Genomic DNA, 20,689 nt, shown 5'->3' with positions numbered 1-20,689 from the left:
GTCTGTGAAATAGGTTACTTCATAAAGCAAGGCAATCTCAAATAGGGCACAATTTATTTAAAAAAAAAAAAAAAAAAGAAAAAGAAAAAAGAAAGAAAACCTCACAGTTCCGGGATTGAATCTAGCCTTCCTTAGGTACTAGATTCCCTGGGGTGCTAGATTCCCTGGGATGGAATATACCCAGGGCTACGTCTGCAGCCTGCCCCACGCTAGCCAGAGCTGAGGCACATTAGAGAATCAGCATCAGTCCCCCTAAAAGGGTATGTGTGTAAGTTTGCGGCGTAGCTTAGAATCCATCTCAAAATCCCATTCAAAACAGTAGTTGTATCATGTATAAGAAATAGATAATGGGGCTGGGGGCTAACCTGGGGTAAAGTGCTTGACACACAAGGCCCTGGGTTCAGTCCTCAGCTATTGAGGGGTTACTTGTGGTCAGTCAAAAGTCATACTAAAAGAATTCTATGGTCCTGATTATTTTAAGTGTTATTTGGGGCTGGAGAGTTGGCTCGGCTTAGCAGTTAAGAGAACTTGTTACTCTTGCAGAGAACCTGGGTTGGATGAAGTCCCAGCACCTGCATGGCAGCTCAAACATCTGTTAACTCCAGTCCCAGGGGATGTGACTTCGTCAGACACCAGGCACATACATACATGCACGCAAAACATTCATACACATAAAATGTTTTTAAAGGAATGTTCGTTCATGTTAATCAAAGCTTGTGTAAAATAGAACTTAAAAGGTCTCCCTTAGTATGTAGCCGGAGAGGAACCATGGTGAGCATGTGGCTAACTGCACACAGCACCAACCGCTGACACGGTGTTGACCTTACTCAGGTTGCTCTCTATTGGCCGGTGCCTTTAGGTTTTCCTACGGTTTCTGTTGTAGCTAAATACAGTAGCTTGCCTGAGACTTCCTGAAATTAGCCCACGTGATGTGCCTTAGCAGGTTGATAAACAGCATGCATAACATCAAACGAAAGTCATCTGAGATTGGCAAGATTCTTAGCATTTTGCTGTGGCTCCTGCCTTGGCCTCTAGCTGGGTCCACAGGCATGTGCCACTCACCCCAGGTGTACTGTGAAGGCACATGTTCTTTCCTAAAACACTGTGGCCACCATGTGGTTGAGTAAACACCTCAAAGTGCTGTTCCGCCAGGACATCTCTGTCTACCTGGAGATGGACAAGCTCCAGTTTTGGCAGCTGTGCTTTCTGACTAAATAGTCCAGGTCCCCTTCCATGGTGACACACATGTACTGTACTGAATTCCAGATTCGCCAGAACGAGGTGTTGGGACCTGGCACTTGAGGACTAAGTATCTAGTAAGTAGCAAGCTGATAGGGTCCTGCCACATTACTCTATTAAAAGAGAAATGAAGCTGGGTGTGGTGGCGCGTGCGGGTAACCCTTTGCTCGGGAGGCAGCCGGCCAGGGCTGTCGCATGGAGACCTCATCCTGGGGGCTGGAGGGGTGGCTCAGTACTTAAACCTTCTTGCTGTTCTACGCAGAGGACTTGAGTTTAGTTCTCAGTTCAGGTTGCTAGCTGCCTGTAAGTTCAATGGATCCAGAGTCTTCCTCTGGCCTCAGGCACCTGCACACATATACATATTTTTAAATATCGCCCCTCCCTTTTTTAAGGAAAAGAAACTATCTTAAAAATAAAACCATAAAAACTATCATCTTATTGCTGAGAGTACTCTCCAGTCCTTTTGATCTTAGATTTAGTAGTAAAAGAAGAGTTTCTTTAGAAGAGAGACCATTCAGGGAAGGTATGTGGATACAAATGGCTTGTCTTTTGAGCTGTAACACACACTTGTGCTTTGTTACTGACTGGCTTAGAAAAAACCGAATAAGCAGTCCCCCAGATGGAGCTGTCGTCATTTCAATAAGGAACATCTTTCAGGATCTACAGATGACAGTACGCTTGTACAGATACTTAAGTACTGTGTTCAGATGCCTCTTCTCTGGCCAGTATTAGCTCCTGTTAGAAATGTAAAAGCCACCCACAGGTGAGTCTGCCCTTTATAGAGAGAGGCTGTCTTAAATTGTACCTTGTGGAATGTGAAACACACTTCTGCTGTTCCTTGGTCACAACAGGTGCTCCCAGGATGTCTAAGCCAGCATTGGTAGCCATAGACAGATGGAACACCTTGTATTTAGGAAATGTTTTCCACATTGACAAAGTTTTCTAAAAGTTTCTTTCCTTTCGTAAACCCAGTGGCTGATTTTGTAAAACAGGCATAACAATGTAGCATTATGAGAAAAAAAAAAACAAACAAACCTTGTTTCAACTAGTATGGAATGTATCCAGCAAAATTCTCCAGGCACAGCCCTTTAGCTAGGGCTTCTTTGTCCTTGTACAACGGTGCTCCCGCCTATCCCTTTCTTACCGAAGCGGCTTCTCTTTGCACATCTGCATTGTCTTGCCGAAGGCATAAAGTAGCCCATACCTCAAGTGTGTCTTGAAGCTGGTTTGAGTATTTTCATCTAAGGCATCAAGGAAGTACTTTTCTTCTCCTAAAATAATTATCAACACATGAAGCCAACTGACTGTGAATGCCAGCCATGTTTAAAGCTTAACCACACAAGCAGAGGACTTGTGCCATGATTCAACAGTGTTCTGAAATATGACAGCGATTGACTCCTTTTGTTTGTACAGTTGCTTGTGAAATGCTGTTGCAGTGAGCTGATACTGTAATCAATAAAGTGCTTTTCACCATTGTTCACTGTAACTTTCCTTTCGAGGGGGGGGCAAGGTTTCTCTGTGTAGCCCTTGCTGTCCTAGACTTGCTTTGTAGACCAGGCTGGCCTCAAACTCACAGTGCTCTGCCTGCCTCTGCCTCTGCTGGGATTAAAGGCGTGCGCCACCACACCTGGCTGTAACTTTTTTTTTTTTTAAGGTTTATTACATATACAGTAATCTGTCTGCATGTGTGCCTACACACCAGAAGAGGGCACCAGATCTCATTATAGATGGTTATGAGCCACCATGAGGTTGCTGGGAATTGAACTCAAAACTTCTGGAAGAATAGTCAGTGCTTTTAACCACTGAGACATCTCTCCAGCCCCATTGTACCTTGTTTTAAGTCAAATTTTAGTAAGACTTTTAAAATTATGCCCTAGACCTAAACTCAAGTCCAGTACTTTCACGATCAGCTCTACTTCCTTGTTTAAATACTGGTCTTTTTCCCCCACATAAAAAAGGCAATAAGGGAGAGACTGAATGTTAGTTTATTGTTAAAGGGCACATATTTCTCATTCACAAGCAGGTCATGCCCTCCCTTAGTGGGGCACAGGAACCAAGTCTGTAATCCTAGTACTTGGGAGTTTGGGGCAGGAAGATCCCAAGTTTGAGGCCAGTTTGGACTACATGGTAAGACCCTGTCTCAAAAGAAACAAAATCCAAGCTTCACCTGTAGCTCCCTTAGGATAATTTGTTTCTGTTTTTTAAATAGTCAACTCTGCTTATGGTAGAGTTTAAATACTTGTATTGTCCCATTACAATTTTAAGATTAACAAGGAGAGGTATTCTAGGACCTAGGAGGCAAAGACAGGAGGATCTCTTGAGTTTGAGGCCACCCTGGTCTACAGAACAAGTTCCAGGACAGCCAGGGCTACACAGAGAATCCCTGTCTTGAAAAAAAGCAAGGGGGAATAAAATGTATGTGTTAGTTCTATCTGTTCAAGGAACCTGCTGGCTTAGTACTTTGAAGCTGCACACCTATGCATGGAAAATGTCTTAAACTGTGCCTGACAGTGGTGAACCAGGTATCTCACGCTTTCTGTGACTGGCCAGTGGAACTCAATGACAGTAATGCAGTAATCAGGGCCTCAAATGCAAGAGCTTACATGATTACCATGAAAATGATTAGGGCGGGGGGAGAGTTGAAACTGCAAAGTCTAACTATGAGATAAATGCTACATTTATGAACTAACAGGTTAATAGGTTTATTTTCATCTTGCAAGCTTGCATACTTATAAAAATGTTTTGTAAAAAGTTTAAGAGCATACAAAGTTTATAAATAAAACTGTAAACAGACACAGTAAGTCATCAAATATGTGTGTAGTAACTGAGCAGTAACAGTCATGATTACAATCTGTGTGATGCATAAGCCTAGCCACAGCTGCACTCTTGTCTGGTGGAAGAGCTGGCGTACTTCAACATTACATTCCCAGCACCCATATCTCTGTAACTTCAGCAGCTGGAACTACACTCTTAACTAATGGTAGAAAGCATTCTGTACTATGAACACTGGTTCCCAGCCTTAAGAGTACACTGGGACAGCTTACAGGGCTTCTTGAAACTTGCTGCAGACCCCAAACTACCTTTAGGTTGAAGCTTGAGATATCTACACTCCTTACAAATTTAAAAGTAATGTTGATAATCCAAAGAACTACACTGTAGCTTGCTAATTATGTGACCAGAAGTTCAAGTGCTCTGTGTAACTCTGTAACCTAGGTTAGCAGACCTCAATTGTAGATAGTGGTTTTTCATGTAATTTTCACCTAATCACACTCAGTTGCCTGTACCATTTGGGGGGTTAAAAATCAGCAATAAAAAGGTGGTCACGTGGACTTAAATGTTAATACTGTATCCCACACCCAATCTGCATAAAAACTTAAGTAATTCTGTAACATTTCTATGGCCTAAATAATGGTATATAGTATTGTAATAGTCTTTAAATACCCTAAAAGTAAATGGTGCACCTAGGGCTAGGTATGGTGGCGCACACCTTTAATCCCAGCACTTGGGAGGCAGAGGCAGGTGGATCTCTGCGAGTTCCATGGTAGCCAAGGCTACACAGACCCTGTCCTTTAAAAACATAACAAAAAGAGGTGCATATACTATGAAAGTAGTGCTGAGGGTTCAAGGAGGAAAAGGCCCCAAGGAGAGAGGCATTGAGAAGTTGCTGGGTCTCTTTCCCCCATCTCCCCAGTGTGGCTGTATTGAATAATAAACACTTTTCTGCTTTCAGCCTGAAATGCTAGCTTCGACAGCCCAGTGAAACGCAGTGCTGTGGGATGGCACTGCTGAGTCCAGGAAACAATCACAGGTTGGCACTTTCCTTTTCATAGTCAGGTCAGAAAAGCAGTCCTGCCTTGCATGTAAAAGTCTTTCTGTACACACTGTCAAGCAGCTTTTAATACAGAGACAGACATAATACCTGAACAATAAACATTTCTCTAACCCAGAGTTATAATTTTTAATGGAGCCCCAGGAAATTCATGTAATTAAAGTCAAAACTTCCAGGGGGACAAGCCCAGTGTGTCAGAGACTGCAGCTGAGGATGCATTTGTCACAGTCACGTCTCCATGGTCGTTTCGCCGCACTCCACACACAGCCCTGGACCCTACTCTGGCCGTTCTTATCCTTCAGACCTTCCACTCCACTCCAAGGAGGCAGAACCGCTCTCCTTGCTGGACTCAAGCCTGAAGATGTGTCTAAAGAGACAGAGCGGGAACCCAGACCCAGATTCTCCATGCATGACTATAATGACAGGCCTTTCTACTATTTCACATCAGTTTTAATGGGAAGAAAAGCAAGAGTAAAAACTGCTTAGTAGTGGTTACATCCTTGCTGTGAGGGCAAAGTGACTGTAGGACCCCTGGAGCAACCCACACTCCCTGGTTTGAACAAATCAGCTTATAAACAAGCCCACTATATTCCCGTTAGAGAAGGCATCAAGAGCCAGTGCTGAGAAAGGATGAAAAGATCTCTATTTCCTGGATGCCAGGAAGCAGCTGCTCAGAACCACGACAGAAAACCCTGGGTAAGAGCTGCAGGACCCACCTCCAGGGGCTGCACAGTCCGCCCCACTGTTTCATCATCCCAAACTAAGGCGGGTGACGCGTCACAGCGCTTCCGAAGGGCAACCCCAGACAGCTCATTACCACAATCTCTGCAAGGCAGTGACACTCAGAGTTAGTAATTCGTACTGAGGTGATTTGATAAAAATAACTCTCCCCATGTTCCACGTCCGCTTCCTCCTACAGTGCCGTCATCACAGCAGCCTGTGGTTAGGATTCTTCATTGCTCGAATGTAGAAACTGCTTCGAAAAATTCTCCAGCTCACTTTCAAGTTGAACGGCTTTATTTCTAATTAAAAGACAATGAATAAAAACCAACCTAATTACGCTAACGGTTGATGAGAAAAATACATTCTATCCAGACTTAGAAACAGCCCTCTAAGCAGCTGTGGCTGCCCTTTCTGAGAGTCACACACGGTGCTCCCGTGTGTGCTCCTGTCACGCTCACACTATCTAAACAGCCTAACATACAGCTTAAACAGAGTCACACCTTAAGTCACGGTCATGACTGTCTTTGAAACTGACTTTAAGAGAAGTGTAAAGCACTGAATGATGCACACCCTACATGCAAGGAAGCTGGTAAGGATCACATTAGAATTATGCTTGATGAAATTGAATTGCCTACGAGAGCAAGGCCTGACTGAACTGCCAGCCACAGATGTACATAGTGTACTTTCATACCATGCTAGGGATGTACTCAGAGAAGAGGCTCGTATTTGGAGAGAAAAGGGGGTTGTTTTGGTGTCCCTCAACATGTGACTAAGGTCACAGAAGTCAAACGAACATAAGCCATATATGCCCTTGACTATGAGGTCACACGCCTGGAACCCTGGGCAGGAGGGCCGAGCCTAAGTGGTAATTATGATTCCAAACAGTCCTGCGTTGGTAGGCTAGAACAGCTTCTGGATGAGCATCAGACAGCACTGCTCGATTGCACTGAGTGTTACAGCACACCCTTACACACGTGGGGGCTGCAGGATCTGCGCCGCAGCCTACGGTTTCTAGGTTGGAAGCCTGCTTGGCATGGGACTGCTATCCGCAGTTTTCACAGAGTGGAAGTCATGAACACAAACAGGTACTATGCCACACAGCACTTGTGAAGGCTCTATCACTAGTCAGGTCATGAGGACAGCCCTGAATCAGCAGTGCAGCCCCAAGGCATGCGGGCCAGCTGCTAGCGGTGACACTAGCTCCAGAGGATCTGTAACACTCTGCAGCAGAGTGGAAGTCCTTTCTGTCAGGATACCTGAGCTGTCACTGCTTCAAAGCAAGTGTCCTCAGGCCTCAGAAAGATCATCGGCTAGTTTGGGGGCTTTCTGTTTGCTTAAGTCAGGCCTCATGTAGTCTAGGCTGGCCCTGAACTTGCTATGTATCTGAGGATGACTTTGAACTTGCCCCTACCTCCTAACTGCTGGGCACCCAGGTGTGTGCCACAATGCCCAAGTGTCATTCTTTTTGTTTGTTTGTTTGTTTTTGTTTTTCAAGACAGGTTTCTCTATGTAGCCTTGGCTGTCCTGAACTCAGTTGTAGACCAGGCTTGCCTCGAACTCACAGCGATTCGCCTGCCTCTGTGTCCTGAGTGCTGGGATTAAAGGCGTGGGCCACCACAACCGGCTGCAAGTGTCATTCCTAATGATTGCACTTCTGTTCTAAAAGAGAGCTATCCTAGCCTATACAATCTCTTTTAATTCAGATGAGCTCTCCTGCTGCAACTGGCTTTCACTGAAATTCCAAAGCATAAGGAATTAAATATGGATGGTCATTTTCTTTCTTTCTTTCTTTCTTTCTTTTTTTTTTTTTTTTTTCGAGACAGGGTTTCTCTGTGTAGCCTTGGTCATCCTGGACTCACTTTGTAGACCAGGCTTGCCTCGAACTCACAGTGATCCGCCTGCCTCTGCCTCCCGAGTGCTGGGATTAAAGGTGTGCACCACCACGCCCGGCTGGTCATTTTCTTTCTTAAATGATTTATTTTTACTGTGAATGCTATGTCTACACGTATGTGTATATACACCATTTGCATGCCTGGTGCCAACAGAAGCCAGAGGAGGGCACAGAATCTCTTGGAACTGGAGTTACAGGTAGCTGCTGGGTGTCCTTTCCTGTATAGATGCTTTTCAGGTTTTTGTTTTTATTTGTAATAACTTATCTTTATTTTTCAATTTATGTGCATTGGTGTTTTCCTGCATGTATGTCTGTATGAGGGGGTCCAAACCCCTGGAATTGGAGTGACAGACAATTTTGAGCTGCCATGTAAGTGCTGGATTGAACCTGGGTCCTCTGGAAGAGCAGCCAGTGTGGGTGACCACTGAGCCAGCTCTCTAGCCTGAGGCTTTTCAGTTTTGTGAGGTCCATATGGGTATTGGGAACCAAACCCAAGTAGGGTCCTCTGCATAAGAAGCAAGTGCTCTTAAATGCGGAGCCATCTCTCCAGCCCCAGACACTGAAATTCTTAAAGCAACACAAAATTAACTTAAAAGTTCTACTACAAAGCCATTAGAGTCTTCATATATTTGCATTTTGTATGTGAGATAAAATTAGATATTCAAGCCGGGCATGGTGGCACACGCCTTTAATCCTACCCCTCGAGGGGCAGAGGCAAGTGGATCGCTGTGAGTTCAAGGCCAGCCTGGTCTACAAAAGCGAGTCCATGACAGCCAAGGCTACACAGAGAAACCCTGTCTCAAAAAAAAAAGTAGATATTCAGGGTGAGAAACTTTACCTTAAGCCAGGAGGTGGTGGCATACACTTTAATCACAGCACTTGAGAGGCAGAGGCAGGTGGATCTCTGTAAGTTCGAGGGTCTAGCATGGTTTACAAAGTGAAATCTAGGACAATCAGGACTACACAGAGAAACCCTATCACAAGAAACAAAACAAACAAACAAAAACAACAAGAGAACCAATGGAAAGGTTTACCTTAAAAGCTTTGAGTTGTTTTGTATTTTCTCCAGTTGATCTATTTCTTTGGACAATCTAGCAATTTCCTCTTCCAGGTGTTTTTGAGTCACATCGACTTGTTGGCACAGTCGAGCAAAAGTGGTAGCCATTTCTCTAAAAGAAAAAATTTATGAATGTTTTCTAAAACAAACATATATTAAAGAGAAAAACTGTTTTGTTTGTTTTTCAAGACAGGATTTCTCTGTGCAGCCCTGGCTGTCCTGGAACTCAGAACAGGCTGGCCTTAATTAAGCTCAGAGATCTGCCTGCCTCTGCCTCTGGAGTGCTGGGATTAAAGGTGTGCGCCACCGCACCTAGCTAAAGAGAAAAACTGTAATAGTAGCTAAGTCGTGAGAGCAGCCCAGGCAGGCACTTGCAGACTACCGTTAACTACAGACTCACCTGGCCTTAAGACAACATGCTCACAAGACTGAGCTACTGCTGCCACAGGACTGTGAATACAAATGAGCTGTGACCACACGGGAGACAGACTACTAAAACTGCTAGAAGAAAATAAGGCAGCACCCTAGAAGACGGGTGCAGGAGCGGACTTTGTGAACAGAACTCCATTAGCTCAGGACAAATGGAACCTCATAAAACTGAAGAGCCTCCATACTGCAAAGGACACATCAACTGAGTGAAGAGACTCTGGAGTGTGACAGAATCTTTTCCACCTATGAATTTGACAGAGGATTCATATCCAGAATTTAGACTCAAAAGACAATGAATCAAGAAAAAAACTACCCAATTAAAAAACAAGCTTTAGCCTTGAACATAGCCATCAAAAGAAGAAAAATGGCTTTAAAAAAATCTCAAAAAATAATCTATATCCTTAGCAATCAGAGAAATGCAAATCAGAACTTCTTTGAAGTTTCATCTCATCTAAGTCAGATTAGCTGAGAGCAAGAAAATGACCAAAATCAAAGGCTGGTGACGATATGGTAAAAGAAAGACTTCATCTCTTGTAGGGAGGACTGCAAACTGGTGCAGCCACCATGGAAATTAGTGTGGAAAATTCTCAAAAGCTAAAAGTCGATGTACCATATGACCCAACTGTACCACTCCTCAGCAAATGCCCAAAGGGCTCAACCTGCTCCACAGCCACTTGCTCAGCCTCCACGTTCACTGGCACTCTATTCACAACTGCGAGAAATGGTCCTTCAACCAACGAACAGATAGAGAGTGAAAATGTGGCACATACACACTATGGAATGCTGCTCTGCTGTAAAGAAAAATGGAATCATGAACTTTTCAGGTAAATGGAACTAGAAAAGATCACATTGAAGAAGGTAACCTACACCCAGAAAGACAAACATTACATGCTCTCTCCTTCTCTCTCTTTTTGATTTTTTGGCTTTTTTGTTTTGTTTTTGAGACAAGGTTTCTCTGTGTAGCCCAGGCTGGCCTGGAACTCAGAGATCTGCTTGCCTTTGCCTCACGAGTGCTGGGATTAAAGGCGTGTGTCACCTCCTCCTAGCTACATATTCTCTCTTATTTATGGATCCTTATTACAGACATGCACATACACATGCTTGTTTAAATGAACACATACAGTTTAAATGAAGTTGTGCTGTTAGCTTAATGGTATGGATTAAATTATGTTTATTATTAGGCTTACAATTATTACAGTGGTATATTATTTACCTGCTTTCACATTCAATAAAGACACAGACACCTGCTGTATCTTTTAGACTAAGCCTTATTTTACCCAGGCAGATATTAACCCCCTAAGCTACTTTCCATATCTCTCACCCTCCATCCCAAGCCATTTGTTCTAATAATTTCTATCTGGGCTACCTGCCATCCATAATCCCAAAATACTTGCTAAGGTTGTTCATCTGGGCCACTTCTTTCATGTGGAACTTCAGAGTGCCTCCTCTGGGCCCACATGGCTCTTTCCCATCGCATGGGGATCCTCCTCCTCCTCCTCCTCCTCCAGTACCTGTCTGCTCTTTCCCAAGATTCTTCTCTCCTCAGAGCCCCAGAACCTTTGCTCCTCCTCTTCCTTCTGCCTTGCCCAGGTGTAGGCCGTTTATTCAGCCAATCAGGGAAGCAAGGTTCAGGGCAGCAACTAGATTGGGAGCCAGTAATTAGCATCAAAATACAAAGCACCAGAGCAACCTCCAACAGTAAGACTCTCCACAGCAGACATAAGAAGATCTAACAAAAATTCCAGTGCCAGGCATGGAAAACCTTCCCTTGAGTTGCTAGGTAGTGGAGTCCAGGAGTCTTCCCAAAACAGCATAAGCTGTGGCTGTTACCCTTGGTTGCTTCCCAGAATATGAAGGTAAGTCAGTAACTACTGATGAGGACACCACACATGGGACATAAGACTTGGTAGAACTGACCAGAACTGACATGCAAGAAGCACAAGCTCTAAGGGCATCCAAAGGAGCCATGCACACTGCACAGGGAGAAAGGCAATGAACAATTGTGTAGGGCTTTAAAGCCTTAAGGGCTACAACAATGACCCACCCATCAAGATATCCCCAATGCGGTTAAGAGTGGCACTTATATCCTTGTTTTGGTTTGTGTCTCAAACAGTTTTATCTGTTAATACCTGCCTCCTGTCTAAACCATTCTATATACTATACCACTAAAACGTGATTGGTTTTAGAGCTAAATGACTAATGACATCACTCCTCAAACTGCCAACTATTCAGATTTTAATCCCTGTACATTTACAGCCCTGTCCTAGAAGTCAAATATCCCTCTAAGACTCACTGTCCCATTAGAGTTTCTTTCTTTTTTTTTTTTTTTTTTTTTTTTTTTTTTTTTTTTTTATTTTTATTTTTTTTTTTTAGAGTTTCTTTCTTCATGTTCTCGAACACACTGCTTTTCTCCCCGCTCTTTTTTGTTGTTGTTGTTTTTCTTTTGTTTTTGAGACAGGGTTTCTCTGTGTAGCCTTGACTGTCCTGGACTCACTTGGTAGACCAGGCTGGCCTTGAACTCACAGTGATCCGCCTGCCTCTGCCTCCTGGGTGCTGGGATTAAAGGCATGAGCCATGCCACCACCGCCCAGCCCTCTCCCCAGTCTTCTTATTGTGCATGTTTAAACCTCATATGGCACCTGCTCCCACGACGCCTTTATTAAAAGGCTATTCTCTGTGAGCTTTACCTGCTGGAGCCCATGTGTCACCACTTGACCCTTCCCTTCCGTTCATTTTGCTTTGTCCTTCTGTGCATGAACTTCTGTAGGGTGAGATCCTCTGGGGCTGTTTAACTCTGCTTCAAATGCATTTAAATACAGAAAACTGTAGCATGGCTTAAGGAGAATTCAATACATTTTTACAAATATGCAACTGTTATAAAAGCAGAAACTGGAGGTTTGGAGACATGGCTCTGTGGTTAAGAATACTTGTGGCTCTTGCAAAAGACCTGGGTTTGGTTCCTGGCACCCACATGGTAGCTCACAACCATCTGTAACTCTAGTTCCAGGGGATCTGATGCTGTCTCCTGACCTCCAAAGACACTAGGCACACATGTGGTACATAGACATGTCACAACACAGTCCACGAATGGAGATGTGTGAGCAGAATTCTGAGTGCTTGTGAGAAAACTCCAAGAAACAAGACAAGAGTCTTGTGGCCTCAGTTTCTTCAAAAACATGAAACTGTTCTTAGAATGTGTTTTTATGCTTCTCCTAGGGGTAGCAGATAGGAAATAGTTTACTTCTGGTTAGTCTTTACAACTGGCTATTGTTATTTGTTTATGTGCCTCTATAGGAAAATATGTTTCTGCTTTGTGTGGCTTTCCTGCCACATGCAGCTTGTCCTTGTGACTGTGAACTTTACTCCTGTGACTTCTCTTAACCCTCAGAGTACAAACTGTCTGATGCTCTGAATAAAGTTGGCTGTTGCATGAGACTATAGTTCACCTCATTATTGGCTCCATTCTTCCAGGTCCCACAGCCTCTAGAGCAATAAACAGATATATAGGCAGGCAAAAAATCAAACCCATAAAATTACTCTAAAGATAAAATATTTTTATGACAGGTATGGTAGTGTTCAACTCTAATCCCAGTGCTCAGGAAGCAGAGACAGGAAGATCTCTTTGAGTTCAAGGCCAACCTAGACCTGTAAGAAAATTCTCTTGAAATCTGAAAGCCAGTACTGTTGCTCACCTCAAGTTTACTATAATAGGAAAAAGCACATTCTATTCATCATAAAGTCATCAGGGCAAAGCGGACCCAGGAGACTTAAGCAGGAGGACTATCGTGAGTTAGAGGCCAGCCTGGGCTACAGTGAGACCCTGTCTTAGCAAAACAAAACCATCAGAAATCTGTCCACAATTGAGCTCTCTTAATAAATTCTAAAAATTCTAAAAATCCTTCATGCTGAAAGAACCACAAGTGTCCTAACAGGGTCATAATTTAGGTAACTATTAGTTAAAAGCCCTCCTGCCTTCTAACGGGCTCCTATACACCAACTGCCAAATCTTCAAACCCAATCTACCAGAGACGTAGGAGAGGAGTGGTGAGAGGCGGAGGCAGAGGGGAGCACCTCTGTCTTGGTGGTGACTGTACATGTGTCCATGAACTTCAGTGGACTCTCTGTGCAAGATGCACGCTCCCACTTACTGCTGTACTTGGTGACTGCAGTTTGCACTTGTGAAGCTCACAATCATCTGCAGCTTTTCAGTTGCATAGTTTACAAACTGCTGCTTGAATGCTCTCTCCTTTGCACGGGTGGTCCAGGTCAGCCTTTCGTAGAGGTACAAAGCTCCATACATACTCAAGGAAACAGAGATGAGTTTCCAGCCCACCGTTTTCCAAATCTGCAAGATAAAGTCACAGCTCACTGTGAGGAAGAAACACGCAGGGCAGGTACACAGTGACAGGTATTATGACTCCCATGATTCATGTCCTAAAAATTTATATACCTTCCTCATAAAGAAATCTGGTGGAAGCTGGCTGTGGGGACACACACCTTTAATCCCAGCACTCAGGAGGCAGAGGCAGGCGGATCTCCGTGAGTTTGAGACCAGTCTGGTCTACAAAGCGAGTACAGGATGGACATCCAAGGCTACACAAAGAAACTCTGTCTCAAAAAATGAGAGAGAGAGAGAGAGAGAGAAATGGCTAAGTTGCCAAGTAGGTGCTGGAAACTGAACAGGGTCCTCTGGAAAATCAGTCAGTGCTCTTAACTGTCTCTCCAGCCCCAACTTGGTATTATCTCAAAAAGATAAAAAAGCAGATTACTTGAACTTGAATGTTTCAAACTTCAGCCCCCACTGGTATTCAGAGACCGCCACACAGGGCATCTTGTCTGGTGTCAAGGGTCACACCCAAGCCTCACAGAAGAAAGGCAAGCTCCCTAACAACTAGGATTGAGACTGTATCCCCATTGGCTCTTCTTGTTTTGTCAATATATAACTATCACTTATCTGTGTGCTGTGATGAGAAAATGGGTCATTTTATTAAAAGCCCGATAAGGCTAGGAGCGTAAGTCAGTGGTGCAGTGCCTACTTGGCATGTGAACAACCCAGGAAAACAAACAAGCAGCAAATAGAAACCAACTGGATAGCTGATAGGACCTCCATCCTAAAAGTGTGTGTGTGTGTGTGTGTGTGTGTGTGTGTGTGTGTGTGTGTGTGTGTGTGTGTGTGTGTTGTTAAAGATAAATTAAAGCTGTAAAACCTCACGTCAGACGCGTGGTGGTTCCTGAGAACATGATCATAACTTTATTGAAAGTACTGTTTCTTACCACTCCCCCAACAACTATGATGCCCATGGAGGTCCTGGATGTGAGCGACGCCAGTCCTGTGATCAAGGTGATCATGAGCTCTTCTTGGGCTGCATTGTCTGGTGTTGCTGGGTTAGGAGGAGCAGTAGGAGTTGAAGCTAGAGATCTAGGGAGCTGATGATGTAGGAGAAAAAGACAAAAAACAAAATAGTTACATTTACAAAGCTGTTTGTTTTTAAAAATTAAAGCAAATTATGGGGCAAAAGATTCCAAATAATGACCACAACACAAATGCATGAAGAAAATAAAAATAGACTAAAAGCTCCTTTTTTCCAGCCTCAGCTATCAGACTGCTGAGGTTACAAATGTGCATCTTCATAAGAATTCTATGATGTGTACTAACAATACATTTAATAGTAAATCAATAGAAATTGAAACTTTTTTAAGATTAGCTTTTGTGTGTGTGTGTACATGCGTTCAAGTAGCACTGATCCCCCAGAACTGGAGTAACAGGCAACTGTGAGCTGCCATGCGAATGCTCAAAACTCTGGAAAAGTAGTAGCACTCTTAATCACTTAGCCGTCTCTCCAGGTAATTCCACCTCCCAAGAAATAAAACTATGTTTAAGAGTTGAAGATGCAACACAGTAGTAGACTGTGTGCTTGGCACATGTAATACCTTGGCTTGAATTTCTATCATTAAACAAACAAACATTAAATCAAAAGCATAATCATTAAAACAAGCAAAAAGCCTGAGTAAGTTAAACTTGAAAATTAAAACCTGGGGCCAGTGAGATGGTTCCATAGGTAAAGTGCTTTTAGCCAAGTCTGGCCATCTGAGTTTGAGCCTCAGAACCCACATAGTAGAAGGAGAGAACCAATATTCCAAGTTACCCTCAGCTCTCCACACTCATATGGCATGTCTGATACTCTCCAAGACAAACAAAATGTGATGAAACATTTAAGAAATAAAAAACCGGGCTGGAGAGATGGCTCAGTGGTTAAGAGTACTGTCTGCTCTTCTAGAGGTCCTGAGTTCAATTCCCAGCAACCACATGGTGGCTCATAACCATCTATAATGAGATCTGGTGCCCTCTTCTGACTTGTAGGTGAACATGCAGGCAGAATACTGTATGCATAATAAATAAATCTTAAAAAAAGAAGAAGAAGAAGAAGAAGAAATAAAAAACCTTAAGCCAGTCAGGTGGTGGCACACACCTTTAATCTCAGAACTAGGGGGCTGAGGGTGGGGAGTAGGACCAGAGACCAGAGACAGACAGATCTCAATGAGTTCAGGCTAGCCTGGTCTACAGAGTGATTCCAGGACAGCAAAGGCTACATAGCTGTCTCAAACAAAACAAAACAAAAGCAACAACAACAACAACAACAAAAAAACAAAAACAAAAAAACAGTAATAAAAAATAAAAACCTTGGGGCTGGAGAGATGGCTCAGAGGTTAAGAGCACTGGCTGCTCTTCCAAAGGTCCTGAGTTCAATTCCCAACAACCACATGGTAGCTCACAACCATCTATAATGAGATCTGGTGCCGTGCCATCTGCTGGCATGCAGACATACACCCTGGAAGAATGCTGTATCATAATAAATAAATAAAAGAAGAGACCTGATATCCTATGAGCATATACAGGGGGAAGAAATCCCCCTCAGTCACAGTCATAGGGGAGGGGAGGGGAGGGTGTGGTGACTCATAGCTGCAGTTCTAGCATTTGAAAAGTTAAAGTAGGAAGATTGTGGTAACAAGGCCACTCTGGCCTACACAGGCAAGCCTAGATTATTCTGAGACCTTGTCCCCCCCAAAAAAAAAAAAAAAAATCTATCACCACAACAAGTCAACCTTTTACATTTTGGCCACCACCTGTCTGTAAATTTGCATGCAGAAGAAAGAAAGAATCCCTAAAACTTAACAGTAGCCAACTTGTACAACAAAAAATGAATAAACATATTTTTCAAAATAAGATCACAAGCCAGACGTCGTGGTACATGCCTGTAATCCCAGTGCTCAAGGAAGCAGAAGCAGGAGGATCTCTGTGAGTTCGAGGCCAGCCTGGTCTACAATGGGAATCTAGGACAGCCAAAGCTATACAGAGAAACCCTGTCTCAAAAACTCAAAACAAAACAAAAACCATCCTTTGAACTCATAATGAACATATAGACAAAACCACTGCTTTAAACTTATAATGAGCAAAAGTAACTAGTTACAGTTCTAATGAAAGAACTTACATCAATAGTCTTACTGTAACTCCCTTTTTGTGTAATGACTGTACCTTTTTGAAATGAAGTAATTTTTTCATATGTAGAGAATCTTTGTCTTAGATGGTATGAAAGCCCAAGATAGAAATACACTTGTTGAAGTCCCCTGCTTCATTCAAAAATGTGTCCATCTGTCATATATGTCTTCATGAAAGCTCTGTGGGAGCTCCCTATGGTCGTGTGAATGTATGGTTTTCTCTTTCTTCTCGCCGTGACCATCATGATTTTTATTTACATGCAAGTGGATGCGTCAGTCTGAATGTGTGACAGGTGTGTGCAGGTGCCTGTGAAGGCCAGAAGGCCAAACCCTCCGAAGCCGCAGTTACAGGTGGTTGTGAGACACCCAAGGCGGATGCTGAGAAGTTACTCAGGTCCTCTGCCAGTGTAAGATGTGATTTTAACTGCTCACCCAGCTCTCCGGCATCTAGGATGGTTTTATTTTATTTTATTTTAAATTTTTTTATTAATTTATTCTTGTTACATCTCAATGGTTATCCCATCCCTTGTATTCTCCCATTCTTCCCTCCCTCCCATTTTCCCCTTATTCCCCTCCCCTATGACTGTGACTGAGGGGGATTTCTTCCCCCTGTATATGCTCATAGGGTATCAAGTCTCTTCTTGGTAGCCTGCTATCCTTCCTCTGAGTGCCACCAGGTCTCCCCCTCCAGGGGACATGGTCAAATATGGGGCACCAGAGTACATGAGAAAGTCATACCCCACTCTCCACTCAACTGTGGAGAATGTTCTGTCCATTGGCTAGATCTGGGTAGGGGTTTAAAGTTTACTGCCTGTATTATCCTTGGCTGGTGCTCTGGGATGGTTTTATAGTCCACAAATTTCCTCAAAAATTATAAAGTAACAAAATTTAAAGCCTATCTAATTTATTTTTTAAGAAAATACAAATTTGAGCTGGCCGTGGTGGCACAAGCGTTTAATCCCAGCACTCAAGGAAGCAGAAGCAGGGAGATCTCTATGAGTTCAAGGCCAGCCTGGTCTAGAACTCGAGGCCAAGATAGCCAAGGCTACAGAGAAACCCTGTCTTGACAAAACTGAAAGAAAAGAAAATACAAGTTTGGACCATAAGGATGGTACAGAGGGTAAAGGTACTTCCAACAAAGCCTGACGACCTGAGTTCAAGCCCTAGAAGCCACGTGGTAGAAGCAGAAAACTGATTCCTAGGACACTCTGATCTTCACATGTGGCACATACATGCAGAGGAACATACACACACACACACACACACACACACACACACACACACACACACACACACAAGAACAGAAATTAGTCTCAAAACTGAACGTAGAACCATCTAGAGCATTTACAGTATTAATGGGCAAACAAAACCACCTCAGGAGAGGCTTTATGAGCCAGACATGAGGACATAAATGGGCAGGTTCAAGGAAGCCAGCTACGTTAGAGAACTCTGCACAATCAACCTGAGAGGTCCCCCTGGCACAATCAAGACACACACCTGAAAGACAGGCTCTGACAGCCCGAGCAGCACCCTCTGCGCATTCGTGGAGCCCAGGAATCGATGCACAAGGGAAGCCCAGCCCAGGGAAAATCGAAACACAATGTCCTCTTGAAAGTCCGAGCACAGCTTGTGGCAGTTGAGATCATAGCTGAGATCAAACTTTTTGCAAGGGATTAGTGTATGAAGGTTATTCTGTATGCCAGCTGGAAGTAAGGGCTTCAAGTTTTCTGGGAAAAAAAAAGATAATTGTTTTTAACAAATAGTGGCTGCACACAGTAATGCGTGCCTTTAATTCCAGGACTCAAGAGGCAGAAGCAGGCGGATCTCTGTCTCAGAAACCCTGCCTATCTCAGGGTGAGGAGTGGGAGGGAAGCAGTATAATGCTTTGCCTTCCAAGCAGTTTACTCAAATGACAACAGCCCTTTATTAAAGAAGCGGGGAGAGAGGCAAAGGAGGAGGGGTGGAGGGAGGGAGGCAGGCTCCGTGTGACCCTGCAGACTTGAACATTACCAATAATTTCCTGTTGAGATTGAAGCATGGAGGCATTGACTTCATTGGTGCACCGATCAGCCAAATTTCTTCCCATACCATCTTCTATGTGCTTATTTAATTCCTGTCAATGAGTGTAAATGTCCCTGTTATTTTTCCCATAGAAAGTATGTAGATTTTATAGTCTGCTGAAGTGCTCTTTTTTGGGTGGGTGCTGGCAACTGAACCCTGAGCGCCACACTTGCTAAGCACATGCTTGACCACTGAGCTCCAGCCCCAGTCACTCTGCAACTTTACATGCGACACAGTTTCCATCTGCTACCAGAGCACGGGAGCTGTCCTCATCCATACTGACTGCCAGGGATGTGCTCAATGGCCAGTATATATCCCCACAGAGAACGGAGCAAGAAAGCAGCCTCAGAATGAACGGTTCAGCAACTTTAACTTACACTCTTATATACTTTCAGCACACTGGGGGTAGGATGAAACTCAGAACAAAACTCATCAACCAAAACAGACAGTCGACAAATTTCATCTGTCATTGCACAAGAAACCTGAAAACATTAAAAAAAAAAAACTCAGAGTTAAACATTAAAGAAATTCATAGCCAGCCAGGGATGCAAAGCAAAACACCCCCTCAAATGCACAAACAAGATAAAAATTAAAAACGATTACCAACTACTCAGAATATAAAGCCAAGGAACATATATTCACTAAGGTGAGAGACAGACAGCACGTTAGCACTAACACACACTGCTACTTCCAGATCCGGGGAGCAGGCCTCCTCTTACCTTGTTCGCTACCTCCTCGGTGACCTCCTTGATTTTCTTCTTAACATCCAGTGTTAAAAGGTTCATCTGGTTTCGGATAAAGTCCAGTCTATCGATTTGGTCTTCCCTCTCTTCCATTGAATAAACCCTATTTTATTATGAACAGTGATCAATATTTGGGGCATGTTAAAGTCCTAACGCAATTAATTAAGCTTCATCCATTTCTATTTGGAACTATTACTTAGCATGCCATAAGAAAAAAGAAATCTTGTATTCAAAGTCTGAAAGGACTACAATTGCATTTCACTTGGCAAGTCCTTCATGTAGACAGTTTAATATGAACGACCTTGACTCTCCCACATTACCTGCATTCTTCAAAAAGCCTGTAAGAATCCTAAGTCTCCACACAGAACAATCAAAGCAGAAACTCAACGGCAGCTCAGTTAATAAACAAGTGGACCAAACAGTACAGTGGGTGCCAAAGGCTCCTTCTGTGTCTATGCACTCTGTAAAGAGTAGGCACAAAAGAGATGGTGCGGCCATAAAGCCTAGAGTGTCCACTATCTCACTCCCTGTGGGAGGTCTGGGGACCCCTGGATGACAGGGAAACTAGAACCTGAAAAAGCAGCAGCATTAGTCTCTAGGTCACTGATTTCAAATCACAGAGTTGTGCCACGTTTGATTCAACGTCCTAAGTTCTAAAAGATGAAGTTGGTTGATGACACGCTACAGGGTGGGAGGTGTTCTCAGAAAAATACATACTTTCAAAACTTCAATTCTAAGGGCTAGGGCAGTAGCCCAGTGGCTTGCAAACCAACCAATCAACCTTCAGCTTTAGCCAGGATTAGTGGGTAAAGCTTGTAATCCCTGTATTTGGGAGGCCAGGGCATGAGAAGTGCCATGAGTTTTAACCTACACTCTATTTCAAAAGCATTCCTCAATTTTACCCCATCTTGACGGAATCTTTGATGCTTTCTACACTTCCTTGAACTCAATTAAGCTTACTAAGGTTCCACAAGGTTTCTGAGTGTCAAGTTTGATTTTTTTTTTTAAGATTTATTTATTATGTATACAGTGTTCTGCCTGCATATGTGCCTGCCCACCAGAAGAGGGCACCAGATCTCATTATATATGGTTATGAGCCATCATGTGGTTGCTGGGAATTGAACTCAGGACCCTTGGAAGAGTAGCTAGTGCTCTTAACCTCTGAGCCATCTCTCAAGCCCCAAGTGTGTCAAGTTTTATACTTTTTTTTTTTTTTTTAA

The 20,689-nt window shown here is 43.4% G+C and overlaps 1 protein-coding gene across 1 annotated transcript in view; it reads right to left on the bottom strand.

Annotated features, from left to right (window-relative positions):
- Positions 1-5,859: 5,859 nt before the first annotated feature.
- The window catches only part of Mfn1 (mitofusin 1), a 52,702-nt gene continuing 37,872 nt past the window's right edge, over positions 5,860-20,689 (bottom strand). Inside the window, exons 11-18 of the mRNA XM_051157035.1 lie at positions 19,446-19,572; positions 19,104-19,208; positions 18,676-18,778; positions 18,163-18,392; positions 14,443-14,595; positions 13,317-13,513; positions 8,717-8,851; positions 5,860-6,090 (exon numbers count right to left, since the gene is read on the bottom strand). Coding sequence (XP_051012992.1) covers positions 6,012-6,090; positions 8,717-8,851; positions 13,317-13,513; positions 14,443-14,595; positions 18,163-18,392; positions 18,676-18,778; positions 19,104-19,208; positions 19,446-19,572 — 1,129 coding nt within the window. The 3' untranslated portion in view covers positions 5,860-6,011. The remainder of the gene's footprint in view (positions 6,091-8,716; positions 8,852-13,316; positions 13,514-14,442; positions 14,596-18,162; positions 18,393-18,675; positions 18,779-19,103; positions 19,209-19,445; positions 19,573-20,689) is intronic.

The sequence above is a fragment of the Acomys russatus genome, chromosome 15, assembly GCF_903995435.1.
Source record: "Acomys russatus chromosome 15, mAcoRus1.1, whole genome shotgun sequence".
NCBI lineage: Eukaryota > Metazoa > Chordata > Mammalia > Rodentia > Muridae > Acomys > Acomys russatus.
This window is presented reverse-complemented; position numbering and strand designations above follow the sequence as displayed.